The 24,250-nt window shown below is 36.1% G+C and overlaps 1 protein-coding gene and 1 long non-coding RNA gene across 7 annotated transcripts in view; one reads left to right on the top strand and one right to left on the bottom strand.

The window, feature by feature from the left end:
- Positions 1-24,250, bottom strand: part of LOC105689976 (broad-complex core protein isoforms 1/2/3/4/5-like) — a 68,439-nt gene that overhangs the window by 38,467 nt on the left and 5,722 nt on the right. Inside the window, exons 3-8 of one of the 6 annotated variants that reach the window (XM_048652802.1) lie at positions 24,134-24,223; positions 21,769-21,982; positions 20,170-20,364; positions 19,724-19,975; positions 19,497-19,632; positions 19,313-19,378 (exon numbers count right to left, since the gene is read on the bottom strand). In XM_048652802.1, coding sequence (XP_048508759.1) covers positions 19,313-19,378; positions 19,497-19,632; positions 19,724-19,975; positions 20,170-20,364; positions 21,769-21,957 — 838 coding nt within the window. In that variant the 5' untranslated portion in view covers positions 21,958-21,982; positions 24,134-24,223. The other 5 variants (XM_048652804.1, XM_048652806.1, XM_012407424.4 and 2 more) reach the window with 5 other exon arrangements.
- On the top strand, positions 19,166-20,069 carry LOC125500315. The gene is made up of 3 exons (XR_007277635.1): positions 19,166-19,385; positions 19,459-19,650; positions 19,739-20,069. It is a non-coding gene; the product is annotated as an uncharacterized LOC125500315 (long non-coding RNA).

Raw genomic sequence — 24,250 nt, 5'->3', positions numbered from 1 at the left:
CTACGATTATTTCCTTTATTTCATTTTTCTTAATCAGTGTGATAACGATCTGCGCGGATAGAAAATTTCTCGAAAAGAGAAAAACCCTTTCTGTATGCATTTGTCGGAGTTAAGCCTCGGCTCGTCGAAAAATTGTGACGTATAGAGAGTCGTCAGGCACGTTTATTTGCCGGGATAAATGTCGAGATCTAAGCTGGGATTTTTGCGGTACCTACGCGTGTGCGTGCAGATCCGTGTAGGTGAAGCGTCGGCGAGTAAGCCGACGCGGGGAACGGCTCGAAAACTGTAACGCGAAATTTGTCACGCTTCAGAATTTCTTTTTCGCCCACAGAAATAGGATGAAAAAAGGTGTACGAAATGAAGTAAAAACGGGCAGGAGACCCGTCGATTTTGAACAGCTGCGATTACAAATGCGCCTATTTAATTTGAAAGGATATTGCTAAATTTGAAAATTATATTATTCGGGATAACTGACGCGCGCGCGTAGGTTAATATACTCAGCGGGTGTGAGGAAAAAGTGTTTTAATCAGAGCGATTTTGGTTGCTTACAAGGCTCTTTTTACCCGTCTTCGTCGTCGTCGTCGTCGTCTTCGCCGTCGTGAAATTCGTTTTTTCGCCTCGTCGAGCACAAAAGGAACGATATCAAAAAAAAGGTTGGGATGAAAGGAGGGAAAAGGAAGGAACTGGGGAATACCTATGTGCTACTTATATATCACACTGTACATACACGTGAGGTGATGTCTATTTACGAATCTAATATTTTCGAGGTACAAGATGGGGTAGGTAATAGTATCCGCCTACATCTTATACAAGTACCTAATATGAGATTATACTTATACCTACCTAAGATACCGACAAAATTATTTCCTCGAGATTTTTGCGAGATAAAATTTTCATTCAGTTCACACCGTCGAGTTGAACGCTTTTTTTCCGAGTAATTATTTTATTTTTTTTTTCGCCCGATGTCCAACCATGAAAGCCCTCATCTCCTTTTTCACCCTGACCTGCGGTTATAAGCACGCCACCCCCTTAAAATTAATAAAGTCGACTCGGACCGTGACGGAATCGTTAAACAACTTGATTACCCAACATAATCCTCCAGAGTCAAGAGTCTAGACTACGTATACTACGCGCATCTAGTACGTGCAAAGCGGTTCAGCCATAAAGAAATCCCTGAAGTCTCCGCATCGTATCATTTTATATTTTACATCTTCATGGACCCAAGATTAATCGGTGCGACGTGAATTAAGGGTTCATCAAAACTTGATGGAACTAAAACACCGTTCGAACGGTAATTCAATCGTGTTCTCCTTCGGTCTCACCCCCCGCCCCCCTCCGTGATCGACTTCCCGGAAATCAGCAAGTTTTTTGCAAAACTTCACGCCTGTTGGATAACTTTGGTTCTAGCGTTTCGAAATTCGTCGAACGCTCGGCTTATGTTACGCAAGAGAATAGCTCTAGCAAAATTCGCACCGCATCGAACAAGGCGAGCGCGCTTGTCGGATACGGTAGAACGTAATTATGGTGCGGATAATAATAACAACGACGATAATTTTCAGATTCCTAATTAGAGAAATTGTTTACGAATGTTTACGAGCGGTGGTGAGATTTGTTGGCGAACATGGCGGCTGATGGTTAATGCGGTTACCGTGGTGGTGCGTCATACGTTTGAAAAACGAACGCATATACACATACATATACAGGTAGAAAGTCTGCGTGTCTGCAGTTTGACGGATACTTAGTTGAATATAAAGTTGGATACGCTCTAGCAGGTGAGAGCTGCAACGTACGCCGCGGGGGATCGGTACGGAGCAAATTTTACGCTAGACGCGTTTTTGCCGAGCTTATTGCGGGGTGAAATAAAATGTGGTGAAATAGAGACCGCCCCCCCTCCCGAACCGCGACAATGAAATTTTTTTACATCACTTCCAACCACGAGACTTGGGCAGTGTTTAAATAAATACAGAAAATAATCGGGTTTTTCGAATGATACACTATGCGAAATCACGACGGGAGAAAAATTCTAACGAAACGTGAAAAAGGGAAAAGTACGTTGGGAAATTCGAGGAACCAACTGTCGCCTCTTCGTCGTGCAAAAATTGCGACTAATATCAACCCCATTGATGCGAGTATATGTTTATATGTACAGGTACGTACATAGGTAGGTATACCTTGTGTACTCTGCGGAAGGGGTATTTTCTCGTTACTTCCGAATTGAAATGATGTCTGTACTAGGAAATCTCCAATTTCCCGAAGTTTTCTCCACGTTACACGTGAAATAGAATACGGTGTGTACAACGGTATAACATCGTGAGTATAATAGGTTGCAGTGCAACGAGGATAGATATATACACGCGGATAAAATAAATGGAAACACAAAAGTTGATTAGCTTTTCTAACTAGTAGGTACGGACCTTGTATATTTATCGGCTTTTCGAGCCACTCTATACGACGAAGACTCATCTGCACGTAATAAACTGCGAGATGATGGAAAATCGCTTCGTCGGCGCGACGAAGCGGAGAGCGTCATGAATTTCGCGGAATAACTACGATAACCGTACAAACTATTTCGTCCGAAGCAAAACGACAATTGAAGAAAAACGCTGAAAAGGAAATTCGTACGTTACATTTTTAGCTGTACGGGCGTCCATAACCCGCGGGGAACATACCGATTGAAGTTTGGTACATATCCAGTTTAAGCTCTCAGCCTTCGCGGTGCAGTTTAACTAAATAACTTGGCGTAGTTATGGAGCTTGCAGGAAGCGGTGGGTAAAGCTCGTGGAAGGAAGGATCCCGGCTATCACGGGACGCTTTATAATATTATACCGTGAAGTTGCAGCTGTTGGAAGCATATGGTTTTAGTATGCATACACAAATGTGGTGGTTCAGCAACGCGTTAAGCTTCTCCATCGCTTTCCTCTGCAGCTATACGTCCGACGAAGTTATATTTCCCGTCATCAACTTATACCGCGCCCTTCCGTATCATCAACGAGAATTTGGTCAAATTTCGGGGGTTGTAATAAATGATTCCTAGCATACAACACTTCCGTATCGTCTCACTGAAATTATACTCCGAAACCAAATGCAAAGTTCAGATTAAGCGAGAAAAAAAAACAAAAAAAATGCCAAATGCGGTGTCTTCGGGTTGTACAAAATCGCTGCTTAAAATTCGTAACGCATCTTCATCGCTGATCTAATAACGCAACCTTGAACACGACCGTTCATGACCTGAGCAGAATCGTGAAGAAAAACGATTTCCGTGGGGACCCAGGAACCTGCCAGATTTTTTATTTTTGCCTCGTGTATTGCCGTAAACCACTTAACTCGATTTATAGTGACGTTATAAGACGCCGCATATTTTGTTTTTTTTTTTTTTCTTTCAAGAAAAAAGATGGGGTTCTTTTGGCGCAGGATGTTCTCGTATAGGTCGAAGAATTATTTACTCAACGGGATATTCGGTATTTTTTTTTTTTTTTCCAATCCTTTCGCGTTACGTGATTTCCAGATGATTTATTATTTAACGCTGTTACGAAATTGATTTTTCTACGAGAATTTGAGTATCAACGGAAATGGGGCAAACTGAGATAACGAAGACGGCGGGGTGGTGGGACACGGAACCGTTTTATGATAGGCCAAGTAGTAAAGCCAATTTATAGTCAGACACGTCGTTTGATTTCCGCGTCTTTTCCGTTCCCTGGTTACCCTACTAATCTTCGCCTTCTCCGTTGCCCGCCGCAGCGCGAGCGAATATCGTCATTAAATTATTATACCTACATAAAAAGATAATTCATCATCGCCAACTAATTGGGAAAACGAAATATTTTTGGTTTACACATAAAATTTCAATTTCTCGGTATCCGCGAGCAAAATTTAAAAATACGTAAGTCAATCTAAGGTAAGGAAAAACGAAAAAGAAATCCTATAAAAAAGTATATATACCTAATTAATTAATTATATACCCATGTAAATGTAGTATAATTATCGCAAATGAATCGATATTTTGTTTAATTCAGTCAAAATAAATAAATAAATAAATAAATCACGGGAGTCAATTCATCTTCACTGCCCAACATTTGATCTCCAATCTCTACGACTGTTTCGTCTCTTTTAGCTTGTATACCTGTAATATTTTAGACCTTGAGTGATGAAGGTGAAGAGGCAGAAAAACTTTCGCTCCAGCAGGTAAGATGTCAGAGTTTAGAAACAGAAGAAGAAACGAAGACAAAACAAGGGAGGAAAAAACAATTAGACGAAGCAAAATAAGCTAAGATAGAAAAAGTAATCTGTGAAAATTTTGCTAAGTAGACGTGCCACCGAGACGAGTAGATGTCGGAGATGAAAATAGAAAATGCAAAAAATAATAAAAGTTCATTATTTCATTCGCCAGACGGTTTGACGTGTGATGGAAATTTATCTCGGCTTGTTCTGGGGAGATTTTGAAAATTTCAGGCGAAGTTAAGGCGAGATGACACGGAGCAATCGGATCATAAACAGGTGTCGCGGTATTGTTTCTATTGTTGAATTTCGCCAACCGAAAATAAACCATACATACTACATACATGCGATTATTACAGGTTCGTAAACACCGCGGATTTATCATAGAGATTGAAGTTTGTTCATGACGAAACTAATTCGTGTTATATGGAAAATCAGTGACTGGCTAAAAGATATAATATACGGTTACTGATATTCGAATACAATATAACGAGCAGATGCAGAAATTTATAGTATGAAATTTGAATATCAAACGCTAGCGAGGTATTTCATACTTTGGAAATACATTTCATTGAAGTTCATTGAATATTCGATGACAAATTCGTTAGATAGAAAATAAATAATTTCTAAGAGTGCGCTGGGAAAATCTATAGACATTACGTTAGGATCGTTGCGATCATTTGATAATTAAAAAAAATTTTTTCATCGCAAGCAAACAATTAATCCTTCGCTAATTATGGATACCGGATATGAATGAAAAATTTCATTTTTAATTCCATATAATGGGCGTAATCAAAGCAGAAAACGCTCCATGTGCAGCACGGTTGGTAATTGATCATTAAAACGCGTATATCTTCAAAGTGCACAAAATATTACGGCAATTCATCATCGGTGCAAAAATTATCCACACGCATACCGCACATATTCGTATTTTAATTAGAGCTGCATCAATATTTCACCGTATGCGTTATAGGCGCCGCGTTATAATCAAATGTACGTGTGATTAATTGAAATACGCCTTGGAAAAGTCTGCCCGGAAAACCGTTTTGCGATCAGCGGATCGAACTTGCCAACGACGAGCGTACGCGTACGTGCGAATATATCGAAAATTATTTTCACGAACGGGAAACAATCGGCAAATTAATCGTCACATCGAGTGCAGCGTTATAATTACTCCCGTGATTATCCTCGTTCAAAATCAAGCGTGAATTCAAAATTTTCAACGCTTATTTCATCGTTTCGGTGAATGCTGCACCTGAAGTAGCTGCCCGGAAAGTATTCGAGCACCTCTCCATACCGTGGAATATTCCATTTTTTTGCATGTAAAATTCGGCCGACAATGTCGCTGATTACACGAATCAGAATTAGCCACTTGTCTTTGCGCCACCCTAGGGTAGTGTAGAGTCGGAGGACCGACGAGCGCGGAAGGTGAAATTCTGATACAGATTTTCTGCCGATAAAATTGATCCGACTGCAGTTTCTTGTAACACCTCTGAAAACGGGCGTAATCATACCCGTGGCGATGATTCTTTACGGTCCATTTAGAATCTATCTTACATTTACACCGTATTCACCGATATGAGAATGTCGAAAAATGTCGCCCATTCCGAGGAGAAAAAAGGTTGTTCCGTTTTTTTTTTTTTTATTTATTTTTTGTCGTTGGACCGCGGGGCGCGCAATAATTTTCCGAATCTCGTACATGTAGGTAAACGTCAAGCAAACCGTGTGCATCTGTATAAATCAGAAATCACGCTGTGCTCAGCAGTGACTGTGTAGCAAATAGCGAGCAATATCGTGAATTATATTATCACTGGCTCGTGTCCTGGGGCGCGAGACGAAAAATTATCCGGGCCTCCCGCCGATATCGACCCTTACGAAGAAAAAAAAACAAAAATAGCAAAAGAAATCAGGTATTTTGTCACTCGATTTGAAAGGGAAAAGTTTTACAAGTATTTTTCGACTTTATTGGTTCGGTCGCGTGCGGATATAGCGGAAGCTATATCGGGGGTGATTTACATCATTTGTCAATCCGTGGAGACCAGGGGGTGATTGAAAATTGTTGGATCGTTGTAAATTAACTGGTGCGGACGGAGTGCGAAGAACAGGGTTACTTTATACCGACCTGCATATTTCAACCCCTTCGGAATCTGACAATGAGATCATTTACAGAGAAAGTACCAACAGCTGCAAAACTATTCCGCGAATTCCGCATCAACTATGCAGATTCCATTAACCGATTCGGAGCGAGTACTTCAATAGTCAGGAATTTATAAATCACTCGAGCATCACTCTGTGCGCCGCAGGGAGTACAACTTCGTCGTGATTATCGCGCGTCGCGGTGTGCGTGTATTATAAATTTTCGAAAAAATTTTATAAGGCCCGTTGATGAAGTGAAAAAGGGTTATCTCTCGACCGCGGTTATAACGTACGTGTCGTTCAATTTCCCTGACGGTTGTATCGGCGGAAAAATGAGCGGACAAAAAAAAATGAAAAAAAAAAGGTGAATAAATAAATTGGACGAAGAGAAATTATACCTGGACGATAAATTGTCAGACTGAAAGGCGAGCAAACGCAACAACGCCCAACGGTGGCAATCGCCGTGGTTCGAAACATGCCACAACTCAGCACACTTCCTGACACACGTGTGCGCTATATTGAATTTATCTAAAATCGATACATTCATTTTGTTTCACTTCGACGTTAATCTCAAAGTCCTTTCTCTTCCGAGCTTTTCAAGTATCCGCGCGCTGAGGCATACAGTCATGGTGAACCAAATAAATTAAAAAAAACTCCTCAAGTCGGTGAGATAAATTTTGATTCATGCCGTCCGTTAAATGGGGTTCAAAAAAAAAAAAAGGAAGACTGATAAAAATAATGTGCGAATGCAGTAAATTTCAAATCTGAGAAACTTCTTTTTCTAAATAATTTTTAATTAAAAAAAAGAAAAGTTTTCACAACTTCAGAAATATATGAAAGAAACTGAAACGTAGGAGCTATTTTTAATTTTCTTATAAAACTTGAAAAATGTTTCGTCAACAACCAGTGAAAAAAAAATATTAAAAATCATAAGATGAAAATAATTTTGCCTCGCAATTTTTAAGGGTGAGAAATTTTCTGCTCTTTACGTGAGAAGGGGGGAAAAAATAAGAAGATGTCCCGATCTTGTACTTCGGTTAAAAAAGATAAAATAACGTACAAAAAAGTATCTGTACAGTTGGTATTCATGGGAGGTATATAAACTAGATCGTAAATTCGGTTTTCTATCTACAAAATTACAGACATAAAAAATATTGGCCATTACATCGATAACTTGGATGTAAAGTTGGACCTTGAACAAAGAAAGTTTCACGGATAGGTACGAGGCATCGTGAATCAACGAAAAGACAAAGCACACCGCAGCTTTCGAAGCTTATTTTCCGCACATACGTGCGATCGATTTATCAATCCGTAACATCACATCGCTGAACAAACCCCGAGCGTTGAAAAATTTGAGGGGAAACATTTCGACGAGCTTTTTGATGAAAATATTCGTATCTGCGAGTCGGTTGCAAATACAATCAGAAGGGAAGAAAAAAAAAAAAAGAAAAAATAGCGCGATGCGGTAAAATGCCATTTATATGGATGGAAAGTAAAAATGGAGAACGTCCTCGTCCTGTTCCTTTTTTTTTTTTTCATTCAATGTTTGTTTTCATCCAATCTCGTTAAGTGAATTCGGATGTAACGTTAGCCATCGGAATACAGCTTGGGTTAGGGCATACGCGTACCCAAATTATGCGGAAATTAATCAAGTCTCTTACACCTAATGAACTGCATTTTCAAATTAAAGGATTATGAGGTGTCCTTGATTTGTTTATCCTCCACAGTCGCGAACAAAAATAGAAAAAAGCCAACTAGGTTGCAAACTTAGTTTTGCTTGAGTTTTTGAACGTTAATTGAGCCCTCAAACTTTTCGCATCTCGTCTACCCGAGTGTGGGTCTTGCATATAAAACGTTAAGATCTCGGCAGCCCGGATAATGCTGAACTAACGTGAGCTTTTGTCTAGGCTGGACAGATTTTTCGTTGTTTTTTTTTATACTTCAGGGGTAGTGTAAACAACAGAGTTTGCGAAAGAAGATAGAAGGCACTTTGCTAAGGTAAAAATTAAATGACGCTGCACGAAGATTATTTTTTTGGAATTGTTGAAGATTCAAAAAATGATTGCATGAATATCCGTAAGTGATAATATTCGAAACTGATACCGACGGGGATTTGGGTCTACGCGTCGTTTCATCCATTTTATTCAACCATTTCTTTTTTTTTTTCTTTCTGCTCTGTATTCGGCCGGGGGTAAAACTGATCGGGCGGAGAAATCTGAATGCCAGATGGCTATAATGGGTTGTCATTTGAGGGATGTACGCATGAGTTATTTAGCGAATTTTTAAGTACGCACACCTTCGTATACATGTCTGTGTATTTGTATAATGAATGGTCTATCTGGATACGAAGATAAGTAAAATCGGCGGATAATTGTCTCGTTACCTACTTTGCGACGTAAATTTTATGCCTCTACGATCGAAGCTGAAGTCGAGAAAAATGAACAGATAAATTAATCCCAATAAATTTCGCATTCGAACGAACCACTAGAATATGATGATGTATCGCCTCCGTCGTGCACCGATCAATTTAGTGACCGTCAGCTACGAAATTTTTATAATTAAATTATTAATATCCGCATTTTAATAGAACAGCGCTGAACTGCAATTTAATTTTCTGTCACCTACATTATGGTACACACGATTATGTACGTACATGGTACATGATACGATAAAAATGTAAAATGGACCTCCTCGCTATACATACAGATGAGTATGTATTACGAATAATTTATAGAACACAAACGCGTTACGTGAACGGGTAAATCGTTTTTCAACCACTACAATAATCCATCGTTAAAAATCGATCGATCATAAAATCTATACACCTATAGTATCTCATACTCCACAGGATTCCCGATATTTTTTCCACACTATCCCCCTTATATAATACATACCTATGTATACATACATAATACATAATTATGATATTGATATATTCAGGTCAATGAAATGATGTTTAATTGCCGTACAAATTTTCTATATGTATATTTGTTTTAAACTAAAAACACAGTAGTAACAGCTATAATACTGATTTCGTGTATATTTCATAGTTACCGAACAGAATGGCTATAATGACGATTGAATTAATAATAATAATAATAATCATAATAATAATGATATAATCATCGGAATCTGTATAATTTTCCTCTTCATTTCATTCAATTTAATTTTTTTTTTGTTGTGTGAAAAACATATAGGGAAAGGCAGAGCAGAACCGGGTAGCGAGGCAAAATGGGGTTATACCCCAAAAATTTTGTAAAATTTTTTTTAAAATGGTCGGAAAGGACTTCAAACATCATTCTAGATTTGAAAATTTTTCTTCTCATGGTTCCTTCAAGTATCCTCTTTTGTCCCACCTTCCCCTACGTGTATAATAATACATACTTTATTCATCAATTTTACAGATTTAGTTCTGATACGGAATAAGTCTGTATTAATTATTATTAATATTATTATTAATATTATTATTATTTCCATTATCAGCATTCTTATTATCATATGATTATATGATATACGGATGAAAATCGGTTGCGCACATGTGATAATCATGTGGTGGGTGCACGTGTATTCTGTAAGAAAAAATATGCGGGCAAAATGTGAAGAAGAGAAAAATCATAATCGACTTTACTACATACCAGAAAATCGATATCTGCATCTTCATATTGTATAATATAATTCAATTGAACAATTTTGTTATTACGTATCACATCTTGGGATTTTATTTGTCAGCTGTATGCCAATCAGGAATGTCGATTTCGCAATTAGAAAAATTGAACCGAAAAAAGGAACTGGTGAAATCGATAATGAAAAAAAATCAAATAAAATTACAACGAAGTACAAAAATGTATCAGATACAACGGAGGTGAACAACGAATTTGATAAAATTGGAAAAATTTATTGGGTTAGTTTTGATAGTTATTCGTTATCTCTGTTCTTTTTTTCCTTTTCTTAATGAAAATTACAGACTTTCAGGATTGACAACGAATGAGAACAAGGTTTGATAAATGTAGGTATATATATAAGTTACACAGAGTAGCATTATTTATATATAATATATATTGTGTTCAATGTATCTTTTTCAACATTAAATTTCATCAATTATCGGTGATTGTTACACAAGAAACGAAAAGGAATTTTTGTATCGCACGATATCCTGTACGTTATTGTGATACAGACTTTGATAAATCTGCTGCGGTATACCCAATTGCAGTCGCGAAATCATCATAGTTTACAAGAAATCACTTGCACAAAAACAGTCCTATATTGCAGGGTGAATATAATATACGACTAAACATTTACCGTGAAGAAAAATTAAACCATATTAATTAGATTACGCAGGAAAGTCAGAAGATATATAGTTTTGTAACTACATGCTTCGAACAGCGATTTTGAAAAAATAAATGAATCGTTAATAACGACATAAGATACCATAACGGTGAATCATTCGAATGTAATCGAAAAAGATATATCTCATGTATACGTAAATTCGCACTTTTTCACCGTATGGAAAATTATGGAATTGAGATCCAATGATTTTTTCTCCTCTTTCAAGTTTTACGATTACCGATTCTTGTACCTATATATTTTCTGTTTCCTTTCATCCGGATATGAAACGAAAAAAAATCTTTGAATCATTATTATATGAAATTGCTGAAGTTGATCACTCTTCGCGTCGGATTATTAAACGCAATTATGTATAGTCATTGAGATAGGGTTGTTACAAATATTTGGAAAAAGAAAAAAAAACTTGGCGTGTGACAGATTCTTCAAATCAAATATCATCATCAACGATTTTGCCAGAAATTTGTAACACTTTTTTTCATCAGCGAATCCCTATTGATATCTGCACATTGTATCTTTCATGTTCGAGGCTAATCAATTTTAGAATCACGAGTTCTGACTCACTATAAGATTTTCGATAAAATTCTTTTATAAAAATTAATCCCACCAGTTCCACAATATTAGGAAACTTGTAACAACCCTGTTGAATATATGAGTCTGCAGCTAATAACTGTCATTATAGAATTACTAAAAATAAGAAAAAAAAAAATGATAGTTATGGAATGAAAATATTGATTTGATTCGTTTATTTTTTTTGTTTTTTTTTTTCGTTTTTTTATAGAGATACAGTTTTGTAGACATTTTATTTTTATTAATAATTGAATAAAACGTTCATGTTCATAATTTTTTTTTTGTTTTTTTTTTTTGTTGTTTTTTTAAATACATTCTATTCATTGTTCGAAAGTAAGCGAGTTTTACATGAACTCAAATCGAGTATATTAATTATAAGTGATTACCGTTTCTATTTAATATGAATTGTTTAGGTATTATAGTAATATGTGTAGATAAATACTATTACGATATAAGCAGACGATTACAGGGTTCAGGAAATAAGGTATCTCATTATTTATTAACATGGGATACTGACCAATAATAAAAGTTACCAGAATTTATATTATATCGTTACACAATTTACATAAACGCAAGAATAGACAATTTTTTTCTTCAACAATACAACTGGAGCACATGATCGAATAGTTAAAAGCAGGGTGACGACAGATAACGATAAAATATCAATCTGAGCTAATGGAAAGAAATAATTAGGCGTCCTAGAACCATTTCTGTTGAACCCTGTAGTGTGAATCTGATTATATTTATATTTATTTATATTTTTACTTTATTTTATTTTTATTTTCTTCTTTTTTTTTCTGTTAATCTTAAATGTACGCCGCACGAAATACTGTGAGTGCAATTTTCTTATATGTATGTACAAATACCTAAACGATGAATAAGATCTAAGTTATTCATCGTTAAGAAAATTATCGTTACCATTGTAACCCATAGTATCTTCTCTCACTATGTATATTATATCATCGTACAGGGAAATTAAATAATTTTTCACACTTTTTAGTGAAGAAATAAAGAAAAATAAGCTAATAAAATATTGTCATCTATTATTCAAAATGCTGCTACAAAACATAAGCATAAAATATGGGAAATAGGAACATTGCTATCGCACATCATAGCACTATAATACTATATGCCGCATCAACGTAAAGAACAACGCAATATAAAAACACGTAAGTTAAAAACCTATTATTTTGGTTGAGGATTATGGCAAAATAACATCTAGTATCCCACTTTCAAATAACAAACAAATCTATATCGGCGTATTAAAATATATACAGTCGAAAAAAAGTATACTAATAATTATAGTGATAGTAATAATCTATGTAACCTAACTATGTATACGTTTTAATGAACGAGTCAGATGATTCGAGTCCAAGCAAAATCAGAAGGAGGATTCCAAAAGCCCGGTTCGTACAAATAGTGTTATTGATTATGAACTATGGCCCTAATGGGTTTGAAGCCATAATTTTATCATCACTATCGATATACCGCAGAATGATAATACACAATTGTTTGATACAATTCCAGTTCCCCAGTTTCTATAAAAACGATGTGCTAGATTCCTCCGTCCAATTTACATGAATCTCCTTAATGTAGTTATACCATTTAATGAAAATTTAGTACAATTGCAAGTCTGGGTGTATAACTGAGTATGAAAGTAAGTACGAGAAAAAGCCAAGCACAATGGCTTATGTGGTGTTAGTTTCAATATCGACGAAATTGTTGTTGACTAAACAGAAAATTCTTCATTAGGCATGATCGAGGCCTCCGCAATTGGTAGTCTGTATAAGCGAAATTTATATGCCGGCCTACGATATGACATTAGTGAAGAAAGATTGTTACCAATTAGGGTTCATTTTCCGGTTTACTCAAATTACCCAAATCGTCTCGAATCATGATTAAATCCTAATTTCTAATTCAAACTTGTTAGCCACCCAGAGTTCGGCACCGTTGTATCTAGGTATGTGTATATAAATTAAACATTGCTTATTCAGATATATTTAGCCCCAAACCGACGTAAATATGCACGTCAGTCACACTTAATCAACTGCTCATTGTTTTTTCTTTTTTATTGTTATAATATTAAAAGTTATAGTTATTTATTATCATTAATATTATTCATTAGTTTCATTATTATTATTGTGGTTGCTGTTATAATCATATTTACCGTATAATTATAATTAGGATTATCGTTATCATTATTATTATTATTGTTGTTACGATTATTCATAGGGGTAGTAGGTTTATAACTAGTTAAAATTCTATTCACGTAAATAAGATGAAATTATATGTATGTATACCTTGTTACGCAATTATTATTTAGAATAAATATTATTATGTAGTTTATCGTAACGTATAGCTGACTATTTCAAAAAACCAATTCAATACTGGAAACGTTTGTTAAAACGCTACTATTTACAGCTTATTTTTAGTGTATAATTTAGGGTTGCATCACTATCATTTAATCTAGCGCTACCAAGTACATTTAATAGTCGAAAGTATGGTGTATTCTTTGTTCTTTGTTTTTGAATAAGAAAAAAAAAAAAAATTATTCGATAGTTTACGAGTACCGGCAAGAGATCACAACATATTGATTGAAAATCATTTTTATCTATTTTTTCAATTGTATGCGTGGGTGAAATGATTTTAGGATGATTCCGAAAAATTGACGAATGGTTTCCTCGTACGCAGAAAACGATCGTGAACTTGCGGTTTATTCTTACGATTTCAAAGACGTCATTCCATAAATAGTGAACAACTTCTTTCTACTCTTCATTAAGGCCTATAAATAGAAGGTATAATATCTTATTCTTTGCCGAATCATATGGCTTATCAGTCTCACAACTATAAGCAGCGCTTGCCGTCATTGAAGTGCAGTATTAGAAGAAAAATAACCATTAGCTGGTAATTCGTGTGGAAACATTATTTCAACGATTTACTTATATCTTATGAGGTTGTTGTTGAATGATTTCTTTACATTTCAAGTTTTGATAAAATGCTTTACTGCTGATTGACTAGAGTCTAAAAAGAAAAAAAAAAAATCAGCTTTTGGATATAGTCCGCACTTTGGAAATACTGACTTTGTGATCGATAATGAAGTTAAAAGGAATAGTCAGAGATCAATAAATATCGAAAATGCCAGAATAAAAAATTTAAGAAATGCGATATGCGCAATGTTCAAATTTTTAAAAACCTGCTCGCTTTGTATAAAGTATAGCAGCAGTCAATTGCGTACATATTTTGTAAAGCGAATACAAATTGATAGAAATTTACATATGTACAACATATAGGTCATTGTAGTCATGGAATATACTGGCTTGTCTATTGAAACGAACGTTTAGCGCAGCTTGTCGAAATGAAACTATCAAATTAATTTTTGTTAACACCAAATTTTAAATGGGTGATACATTTTTGTTGATTGAACATATAATCGATAGTCGCAGTCTTAGCCTTATAGAAATGTTGAGAATTAAAATGACAGAATAAATTCATTGCATCTTATTGTTAGTTCAATTAAATTTTCTCTAACCAAAATGTTTAATTCTTTTGCTTTATAATCATTATATAATTGATAAAACCGTTATTGTTATACCATATTGAACAGAACTTATATTTTGGATGGAGATATAAATATAGCAAGTGCCTCTTGTCCCAAATAACAAATTTCGGTCACGAACGTTGACCAAAAAAAAAAAAAACCAAAAATCTTATTGTTTTGACATATTTTTCTTTCTTTTCATTTCGGCCGTAATTTGTCATGGTCGAGGACATTAGTCAGAACTCGAGGCACGGCCAATATGTATATAACAGTATATGTGAATCTGTAATGTAATATAACTAGGTAACCGGTTTAATGCCCAGCGAAGACCAGCCTGTCTAATGAAGTCTATTATTAATTATATGAAGTTCTGTAACACACTTTTACAGAACTGATTGTAGGCCTCGAGCAATAGGAAAAATAAAAATGATTTCACTGTCCTTCAAACTGTAGGAAAACTATAATGAAAAGTGGTCTCTGATACTATAGAAATCATATAAAACAACATTATGTACATACAAAACACGATATGTCCAACTTTTTAACAGTAAAATTATGTAGTAGGCAATAGGCAGAGTAATGTCTCGACAATTAAATAAAGCTTTGATTTTATTCGATTTAAGAATGGTCTAACGGTTATCAGAAAAGAGTCAAGAGAAATTTAAGGTTTTGGAAAGCTTTACAAGTGATATCAGAAGCGCGAAAAAGTGATCAGGTTTGATTATGTTCTCAAAATAAATATAATGGGATCCGATGCTCGAGGCTTGGCCAATGTAACACTGCTTGGTAAATGTATAACAATATTTATAATATGATATGCAACATTTATAATCTAATCTTATTCCATTACTAATTGTCGTAATGCTGGGCATCTATGTGTATTGTAACTGAAAGTTGCTTTTACATTTAGATTTAAAAATGTATTTTAATATTATATTAAAATGGTAAAAAAAACATTGCAATTGCTTACCAATGTAATAACAGCGGATAATAAAAACCGTTTGTATTGTATAATATCAGTTATAATCTGTGTAGTTGCAGTTGTTGCAACTTATCAGCGCTATTGTAAACTGTTGTATGTAAATATATTATGGTAATATAAATAGCTGCATCTGTTTAGTAATTTGATTGTATGTGAGGTAAAGAGCCTGTTATTTTACTGGTATCCCTTAAGGCATTGCAAGCCTAATAAATGAGCTAATAGGCACGTTTGCTAGAGTCAATTGCCCTAAGATATACCTATGGAACTATTGTCAACTGTAAAATATAATATAAAAGATCCTGAGTTGTACTGTGTGGTACTATGGTTATGGAGCTGCATAAAATGGGTGTACGCTGCCCAACCTCTGCTGTTGATTTGAAAAAGCAAAACTTGGTTCAGGGGTCATTGATAAATGTTACGGAATAAATGGTTGTAAAAATTTTTTGTGAAAGTACCAAATAACTATTCAACGACTTCATGAGGAAAAAGAAAAAGATAAAAGATTGCTATAATTTTTAGAGCAGAGCACAAAAAGTAGCGTAAACCCATCCTACTGCATCGTTTAATCGAATTAGCTGCATTGTTGCAATCACGGTTTGTAGATAACTGTTAATGATAAATACTATTACTCTGTTGAGCTGCTGATTGGCTGTATATTGCAATGTATGCATTTGTGAAAAATATATCATGTACGAGCTATGTTATTGCACATTGCGCTGCAATAATATAAAGTAAATATAATTCTCTGTAAGAATATAATATTGTTGTAAATATCTGTAGTTTGTATAACACTGTATAGCATTAAATAAAATAACAAGTATCCGGTTGCGGAAATATCAGTACGAGGTGGGGTGGCCGCTCCACCTGCGGGGATTTAGTCGCTCTCTCCCTTAGTATCGGGTAGAATAGACGTAATCATTATTTACAGGGGATGAGTGGAAAAATTTTATGTACAAAAGGTATGAAATTGATTTTTGATCTATACTCGGTAATAAAATAATAAAGTAAAACGGCTAGTTATAGTTCATCAAACTTTGGAATAGAAATGACGAATGGTTACTCACCCAAAGTGATATTTGAAGTGTAAAATATGTTTACGTCTACTTCCCGTTAGCTGAATACCGAATCAGCCTTACGCAGTCACATAATTCCTACCTATCTGTCGTTCTGTTTATTCAGTATGTTTCCTACTGAATCATACGACCACTAAAGTAAATATAAATTGTTAATTTTCACGTGTTAACTATATCACAAAATTATACTGGGCAATAGAGTAAAATAAATAGAACTTGAACATTAGTGATGTGTGGCGTTGAATTGCATTCCGGTAATAAAATGCTTGGAATCACCAATTTGAGCCACCTCCATCATATAAGAACTATCAGCAACCTGTGCCTGATAAACTCCGCTCGGTTTAGCGTCAAGAGTAGCATTGCCACTCGCGCTTACCACGCAACCTCCACCCTCTCCGGGAGGAAGTCGTGGAGGCAAAGCTGAGGCGGTCAAAGAAGGTTTAACTTCCACCTGTCCCTGTCCCTGTCCCTGTCCCTGTCCCTGACCCTGAACCTGCCCCAAGCCCTGGCCATGAGCTTTAACTTGATGCTGGTAGATTTCCTCTTGTCGTTGTCTGTCTGCCATGCTGAGCTCGTGGAAGCTGACCAAATGTCGTTTCAGGTAGAGCTTGGTCTTGAATGGCTTGTTACATAGAGGGCATGTGACACTCTGAGGGTTGTGGATGAGGCGCATGTGCTGGCGCAGGTTGGACAAGTTACTGTACATGCGGTTGCACACAGGACAGGGGCGCGGGTCCAACGAGTGCAGTTTACGCAGGTCAGCTGCAACACACACACAACTTGCTCTAACCGGTAGCAGCCCACAGCATAGCACGTTACCACAACATAGCACCACACCACCTTTTATCCACACCATACGATATCAAAGACCACCCACCACAGGACAGCAACAACCAGCAAACAGCCCTATTAGCGAGCGCTACCCAATTGTGTGGTGCCTGATTCTTTACACTTAGAGTGTGATCACTTTTTATGGGTCTATTATGAGAATAAGTAATGTATTGTTCATTCCATTATGGAAATTATGTATTTGAACGTTAAAGGCAAGAAGACTAGAGTCTTTAAAGCTATATGAAAAGATTGCATAATCGATTCATCTCGTGATCAGGTATGACGCGTTATGATACATGCTCACAAAATCTCGAATCTTTCCTCCTGTCGGTGCAATGACGGCACATCACTAATTTCAAAATATGAAGCCACTTTGAAATGGAACATTGATTTTATTGTGAGGTTTAGCTTTCTTTATTCATCAGAATGAACCCTCTCTTTTTCTTGACAAATGAACACCTGTGTGTACTTATGAGTATGTAGTGACCAAAGACCACTCATCGTTGATAATAACAATTGAAAGCACCGAGCAAATTATAAGCAAGTATGTATCGTTACTGGAATATTTACATAACTAAGAGGAAATTAGACCATGAACATAAAAATCAATAACAATTTTACCGATGTCTGGCGATGAATTCATAGTAGGCAATCAAAGTCAAGGAATCTCCTAGATATTACATGATCACGAATTAATGACTATTACTATCACGATTTTGGAGAAAATAGCTTCGATCTGCTTTCTCACTAAATGATGAAATTGTTCTGACGTAAGAAAATGTCTTGTTCGGTTTTAGCTGTAGTACTTTCTGTTTCTGATATTAACTATTCAGCTTTGTTCAGATAAATTCCTACAAGATATTTGTGAAAGTTTATCGTGTATATGTATTCAGTATTTTTTTGGCAAAACAAAATATTGCATGAAGACACAATGATACGATATGAGGGCTTAGGCAACCGCTCGTTGGTTGTAGTTTGGTAATCAACACGGTCACGACCTATGACAAGACTCGATTTATTATCTCACTATCGATGGACATGAAAGCATGATTGAAAAATGGTATTTACAAATCAAGAGTTGATCGAGTTTAAATGAATCTATAATATGTGGTTTGCCTTTGCTATGCCTATGTATCAAGCGATTATTAGTCAGCGTTTTATGTACAGCGTTGTGGGGTACTTATATACACATACCAAAGTGTGTGTATATATACAAAAAGCATGAGAACGGAGGGGTGAATGATTTTAGAAAATAAAAAATATGTTGGAAAAAAAATAAATATATGTACAAAGCATCAGGGAATAGGTTGTTTTCAATATTTACACACAGGATATGTTTGTTAATAATATATCTTGTTGGGTTACATAACTTTCATACAACACAGCTGACTAGCTGCAAACTGCACTCTGTGGACTTTGCCCATAGTTCCAGCCTCTTGAGTGTCAAATGTCTCCTACCGCCTACCAAGACCTACCGAGCTACACACGAGCTTACCATTTCAAACCGTCAAGACTCTTTTCTCCTTCCTTCTCTCTATTCACATTCGATACTTTGATGTAACGGCTAGGTTGTTGCTGTTTGTAATGGTGCTCGCACTACCGTATTAATGAGAAAATATCACTCACCCTGTTGCTCCTGATTCAACTCCGACCCATGCGAAGTCCCTGCGATTCCTCCGTCGATTCCGCTTCCTGAAACGTAAGAGATTAGTTGTTCATTTAAATTTTGGAAGTCCAACATGATACCTGATCCTTTGAATTTCTTTGATCAGATGAAAAATACGTTGAGTAGTATTTTTCCGTTACTCACCTTGATAAGATGGTGGATACGTCGGAAGTACTTCCATGCCTCCTTCCAAGCTGAGAAACCCGCCTGGCAATGCATTGATTTCTGGTTTGTTGGGGCAGTCGTCATCGCTGCCATATTCTGGTAATTCTATTTTTGGCTGAAAACGATGAGCAAAGTAGGTATAAATTTATGATTATGAGTAAAACCACTGAAAAGTCAATGTTATGAATTGAGATGCAATCATCTACCTCCACAATGTCAAGGTCCTTGTAATCGAGTTGAACATGAGGTTCAACTGGCGGACGAGAACGTTGAGTTGAGGTGGTGCCTGAGGGTGGCGTAGATATTGGACTAGAGTTTTGAGGTGAATCACTTCGTTTACACAGCCTTTTTAATGGCGGCGGACTCGTTGCCGGAGGCGTCCTACTGCGTTCATCATCCAAGCTTGGTGAGATCAGGCCACTGCCGTTTGATGCATGGATATTGTTAGTCTTTGAGTGCTGCAGATAAATTCATAATTTTATAGGTAAGCGGAAATTACTATTATTTAGGTTCAATAAATTGAGAACTATCATTGATTTCAATGACAATGAATCATGTGTGGTTAATACACTTTGACAGTATAAATTGTTTGGTCTTCAAATATGAATATCAAAGTCGAAATATTAGGCAAATCATAGTACTTGTGTTGTACCTTTTCGTTGTTGTGTCGATTACTCTGAGAGTCAGTCAGGCCACGGATCTGAAGAGATTCAGCGGTTCGCAGAAAGGTGGGCAGCTCAGCTTGAGAGATATTTACCTCTCCTGCGTACATGAACTCCAACAGTGACTGCAGATGTTCAAACTCCACATCCCTCATGAAGATTATCGGATGTTTACATGGATTTGTCTGAAAGAAAATTCATCATCTAAATTATTAAGAATGCTTGTCTATTCTTGGTAAATTGTGAACGATTCAAAGCCCTTTAAGAAATGGTGCACTTGGAGAACATCTCCTGAAATTGAATAGTTATTCAGAGTTTACAGTATGGAACCTTTTGCTTTTGGGTGTTCTAGGAAGTATATTGAGCAAAAATCAAGAAAAGCCTATCTGAAACACTGTCGTATGAGTTCTGCAAAAATATGCTGATGCGAAACATGCAGATATTACACCTGTATTGAAAATAATAAGGCGTTAGTAATGTTATGAAAGGTATGACAAAGTCAGAGATATAGCGCATGCTTGTCTGAAAATTCAAAGGAATTCCAACAAGTCTTTACGCTGGAGAAACAGAGAACTTCACAGCTGTTGCGTCACTTATGGTTTTTGGGACAAAAACACCAGGACTTATTTTGCCCGATTATCATTAAGCCGCAAACAAATCAATAATTAAAAATGCTAAAAATATACATGACAGATAGAAAATGAAGCAGAGATTACAAATAAGAGGGAAAAAGGACAAACTGACAAATTTCACAGAGACACATTCCACATTGGTCACTGGATTTTGTTCAGTAATCAAGAGAGAATATGACTATCAAAGGATAATGTTACAGTCGGATGATTCAAGATGTTTAAAAAATTAAAGCATAAGCCTCACAGTTTAGCATCCCTAAGAAAAACTGTCAGATTATTTGTTACATAAGAGGAAAAAAAACACATTAAGATGTTGAAAAAAAAAAAACAGTGAGATTCTTCAAAGTATTTGCTCGAATCAAATAGGATAATATATTTGCCAACTTTGTAAATTGGCAATCTAGCTGAGTCTTTCCAGAACCAGAGGGCAGGTTCAGAATCCTGGGACACAGAGCTCGATATCAAGAACCGCTCCACGACGATAAATTTTATTGAAATGCAGGATTGTTAATATATTGTAAGTCGAGTCATTTCTAAAACAGCAATACTGTCTCGATACTTAACGCAGTATTAGAGAAAGCAGAGACGAAAATTCTGGCAATAATGAATGCAGTTGTAGTTTAGAGTAATTGTCCTTTAATTACTGTCTGCTTCTCAGACTCATATACGTTACCATATACCATAATACCATAAGATATGTGTACAATCATTTTTGGTTAGACTTGTGGCATAATAAATTGCAAGTCTCAGTAGTCATGAAAACTATAAAAAAAAATTTGCTCGTCGCTGATGGGTATTGTGTAATAATTTCTGTCGTGTAAAGCAAACTCATGATGGGGTCGAAGGGTAATGCTGAGTGCATGGCAGGCGGGCAAGCAGATATACGGAGGAATGGTTGTCGAATGTAGAAGGGGCAGAGAAGGATGAAAAATGTCCTGATTTATGATATGGTCTAACCTTGAACAACTCCTTGAAGTAAGGACTGCAGGCGGAAAGTACGACTTTATGTGCCTGAAGACGTCTGCCGTCGCAGGCGAAGGTAACGTCGACGAAATCCTCGTCATCGCGAAGGGCTTCAAACTGGCTGGTGATATTTGCCTGAAAGTTGTTCCACCGCAAGCAGAACTGCTGCTGGCTATCCGTCATTCTCTTCAATCGACTCCCTTAACACCTATGATCACATATGGGAAACCTAAATTACCGTATAACAAACTAAACTTATTTCTCTCATTACTGTAAAAATGTAAAATGTAAAAAGTGAATCGATGACTGAAGAGGAAACGTACGATATAAATAATGACAATCGATATTCAGGTCCGACAACCTGACGAAGAAAAATCTCTCTATCATAAAAACTAAAACCCGCGACGTTAAATGAAAGAATTTTGAAAAATTCACAACAACTGAATGAAACGGTTTATATACCTAACATTTCACTCAAGAGAAATGATAATATTCGATTAAAACTGTACATTATTAAAACATTTTATACACAGCAGACGACGCCGTCTGTTTTTGCGGTTCGCCTAGTCTCACGTACTTCCGGCATATGGCGCTCGTCTGCTGGTGCTCGCCGTGTACGCAGCTGCGCGTCCATCTATCGCTACTTTTAATATTTCATTAGAATCCGAACTGAGGATACATTTTTAACTTATCTATAATTTTTAATGATATTTTAATCCATTTATTGACAGGGTACTATTGAGTAGTCACTGCCGATTGATAGCGGCCGAGGAATGTGTCGAGTGATCTAGGATATAAGGATAAAAATGGCAGTTTTGTGGTGTGCATGAGTGCCAGTGCCAGTATCAACAAATATTTATTCAACCAAGGATGTATAACAGGGCTGAATTTTCGGTGAGTTATTCAAAAATCTGACCGTATTCTGTGATCTATATTTTTTTGAATCTTGACACGAACGTTTTGTATCGACAACTTAAGTGTTACGAGATTCAGCTAAAATCAATGCGGTAATATCGGTTTTGCGAGTGGAATTTAGCCCTGAGTTTAACCTAATTTCGTTATTCATTTGTCGTTGTAGAACGTTTAGGCATTCTGTGCTGTGCAACGGCTATATTAATTGACAACGAATCAATGAATATTCAGAATGCTAAATCCCATGCTGAAAATATCTGGTAATTCCTGTACCGAAATAGGCATAATTCTCGGAAAAGTACGAGAGAAGTACGTATCGAAACCAAACTTTAAGACCTTATTTGTAATGTGACAGTACGTTTCCCCTTCTACTTATGCTGTTAACACGCGGTTTCAATTCCTACAATCAACAGCTGATCTAATCATTGACCATTGATCATTGAGTATTTAGATTATTCACAAGATTCAAACCTTTACTTTGTCATTGACTGGTCATAGACAATTTTTATACAGTCCATTTGGTTCCATAGGGCATTTTACACACTAAGGATGGATGACTGTGACGTTAATCCTATGACATCATGCTACTTAAAAGTAATTCAAATGTCTTCCATAATCATCTGCAAACTGTATTCTCTCGAATGTAAATTTATAGCAAATTACAAACAATTCGAAATTTCAAACCTGAAATTATCACAAACATGTCTCATCACATAGCCAACTTTAAAATTTAAGCATTAAATAAGTCTGAAGACAAATATTGTAGACAACAATTTGTGAAAGTCTCATTCAATTGGACGACTGTGTTAAATATTTATAATGTATGGCCAGTGTTAAGTTGTCGTTAAAAGATCCCCGAAGCTGGAATACTTCGGGAAATATGAAGTTCTTGGCAATTTAGTACCGGTTCACAGTGTTAAATATTGAGCTAACGATATTAGGAGACACGTGGGTAGTCACTTAAGTTGTGCTTTGAAAGCCTGAGATACAAGAGTTAATGATTGGGGCAAAACAGTTTAATTTAAAGTGTAAAAAATTTGTATCCAAATAAATTGATCTCTAATTGAATATATTGCTTTGCTTCTAGCAGGCAGGTTTGGCTTTTGTCTGGTGATCATCGTGGTTTCCAGAGTGGAAACCCAGATCTCGGTACTAGCTAACGGTGAGTTTATTTCACGGAATAAATCTAGGTGTAAGATACTTGTCCAAGTTGAATAGGATTTTAAATATTGGTGCCTGCAACATCATTCTGTTTTATAGAATCAAGGATTTTCCGCACATCGATTATCAAAGCTATATAAATATTCTGTTATTATCCTGGTATCAATACTTTTGGTCATCATTCAATGTAGATAAATTCAGCGTATGAAATTTTCTGAAGCCTTGTCCATTTGCCAATGGTGATGGTTTGCTTTATGTAAAAGTTGACTCGTATTATGCAACATACCTCACAGGGCTCAGCCGATCCAGTTTCTAATTATTCCTAGGTTACTTTTGCGTTCACGTTTCTGCTTGCAAATGTCCAAATGACGTTAAACTGTCAAAAAAATTACGTTTGGTGGCA

Source organism: Athalia rosae, chromosome 3, assembly GCF_917208135.1.
Source record: "Athalia rosae chromosome 3, iyAthRosa1.1, whole genome shotgun sequence".
In the NCBI taxonomy this organism is placed as follows: Eukaryota; Metazoa; Arthropoda; class Insecta; order Hymenoptera; family Athaliidae; genus Athalia; species Athalia rosae.
The sequence above is the reverse complement of the archived record's forward strand: the minus strand, read 5'-3'. Positions and strand labels throughout refer to the sequence as shown.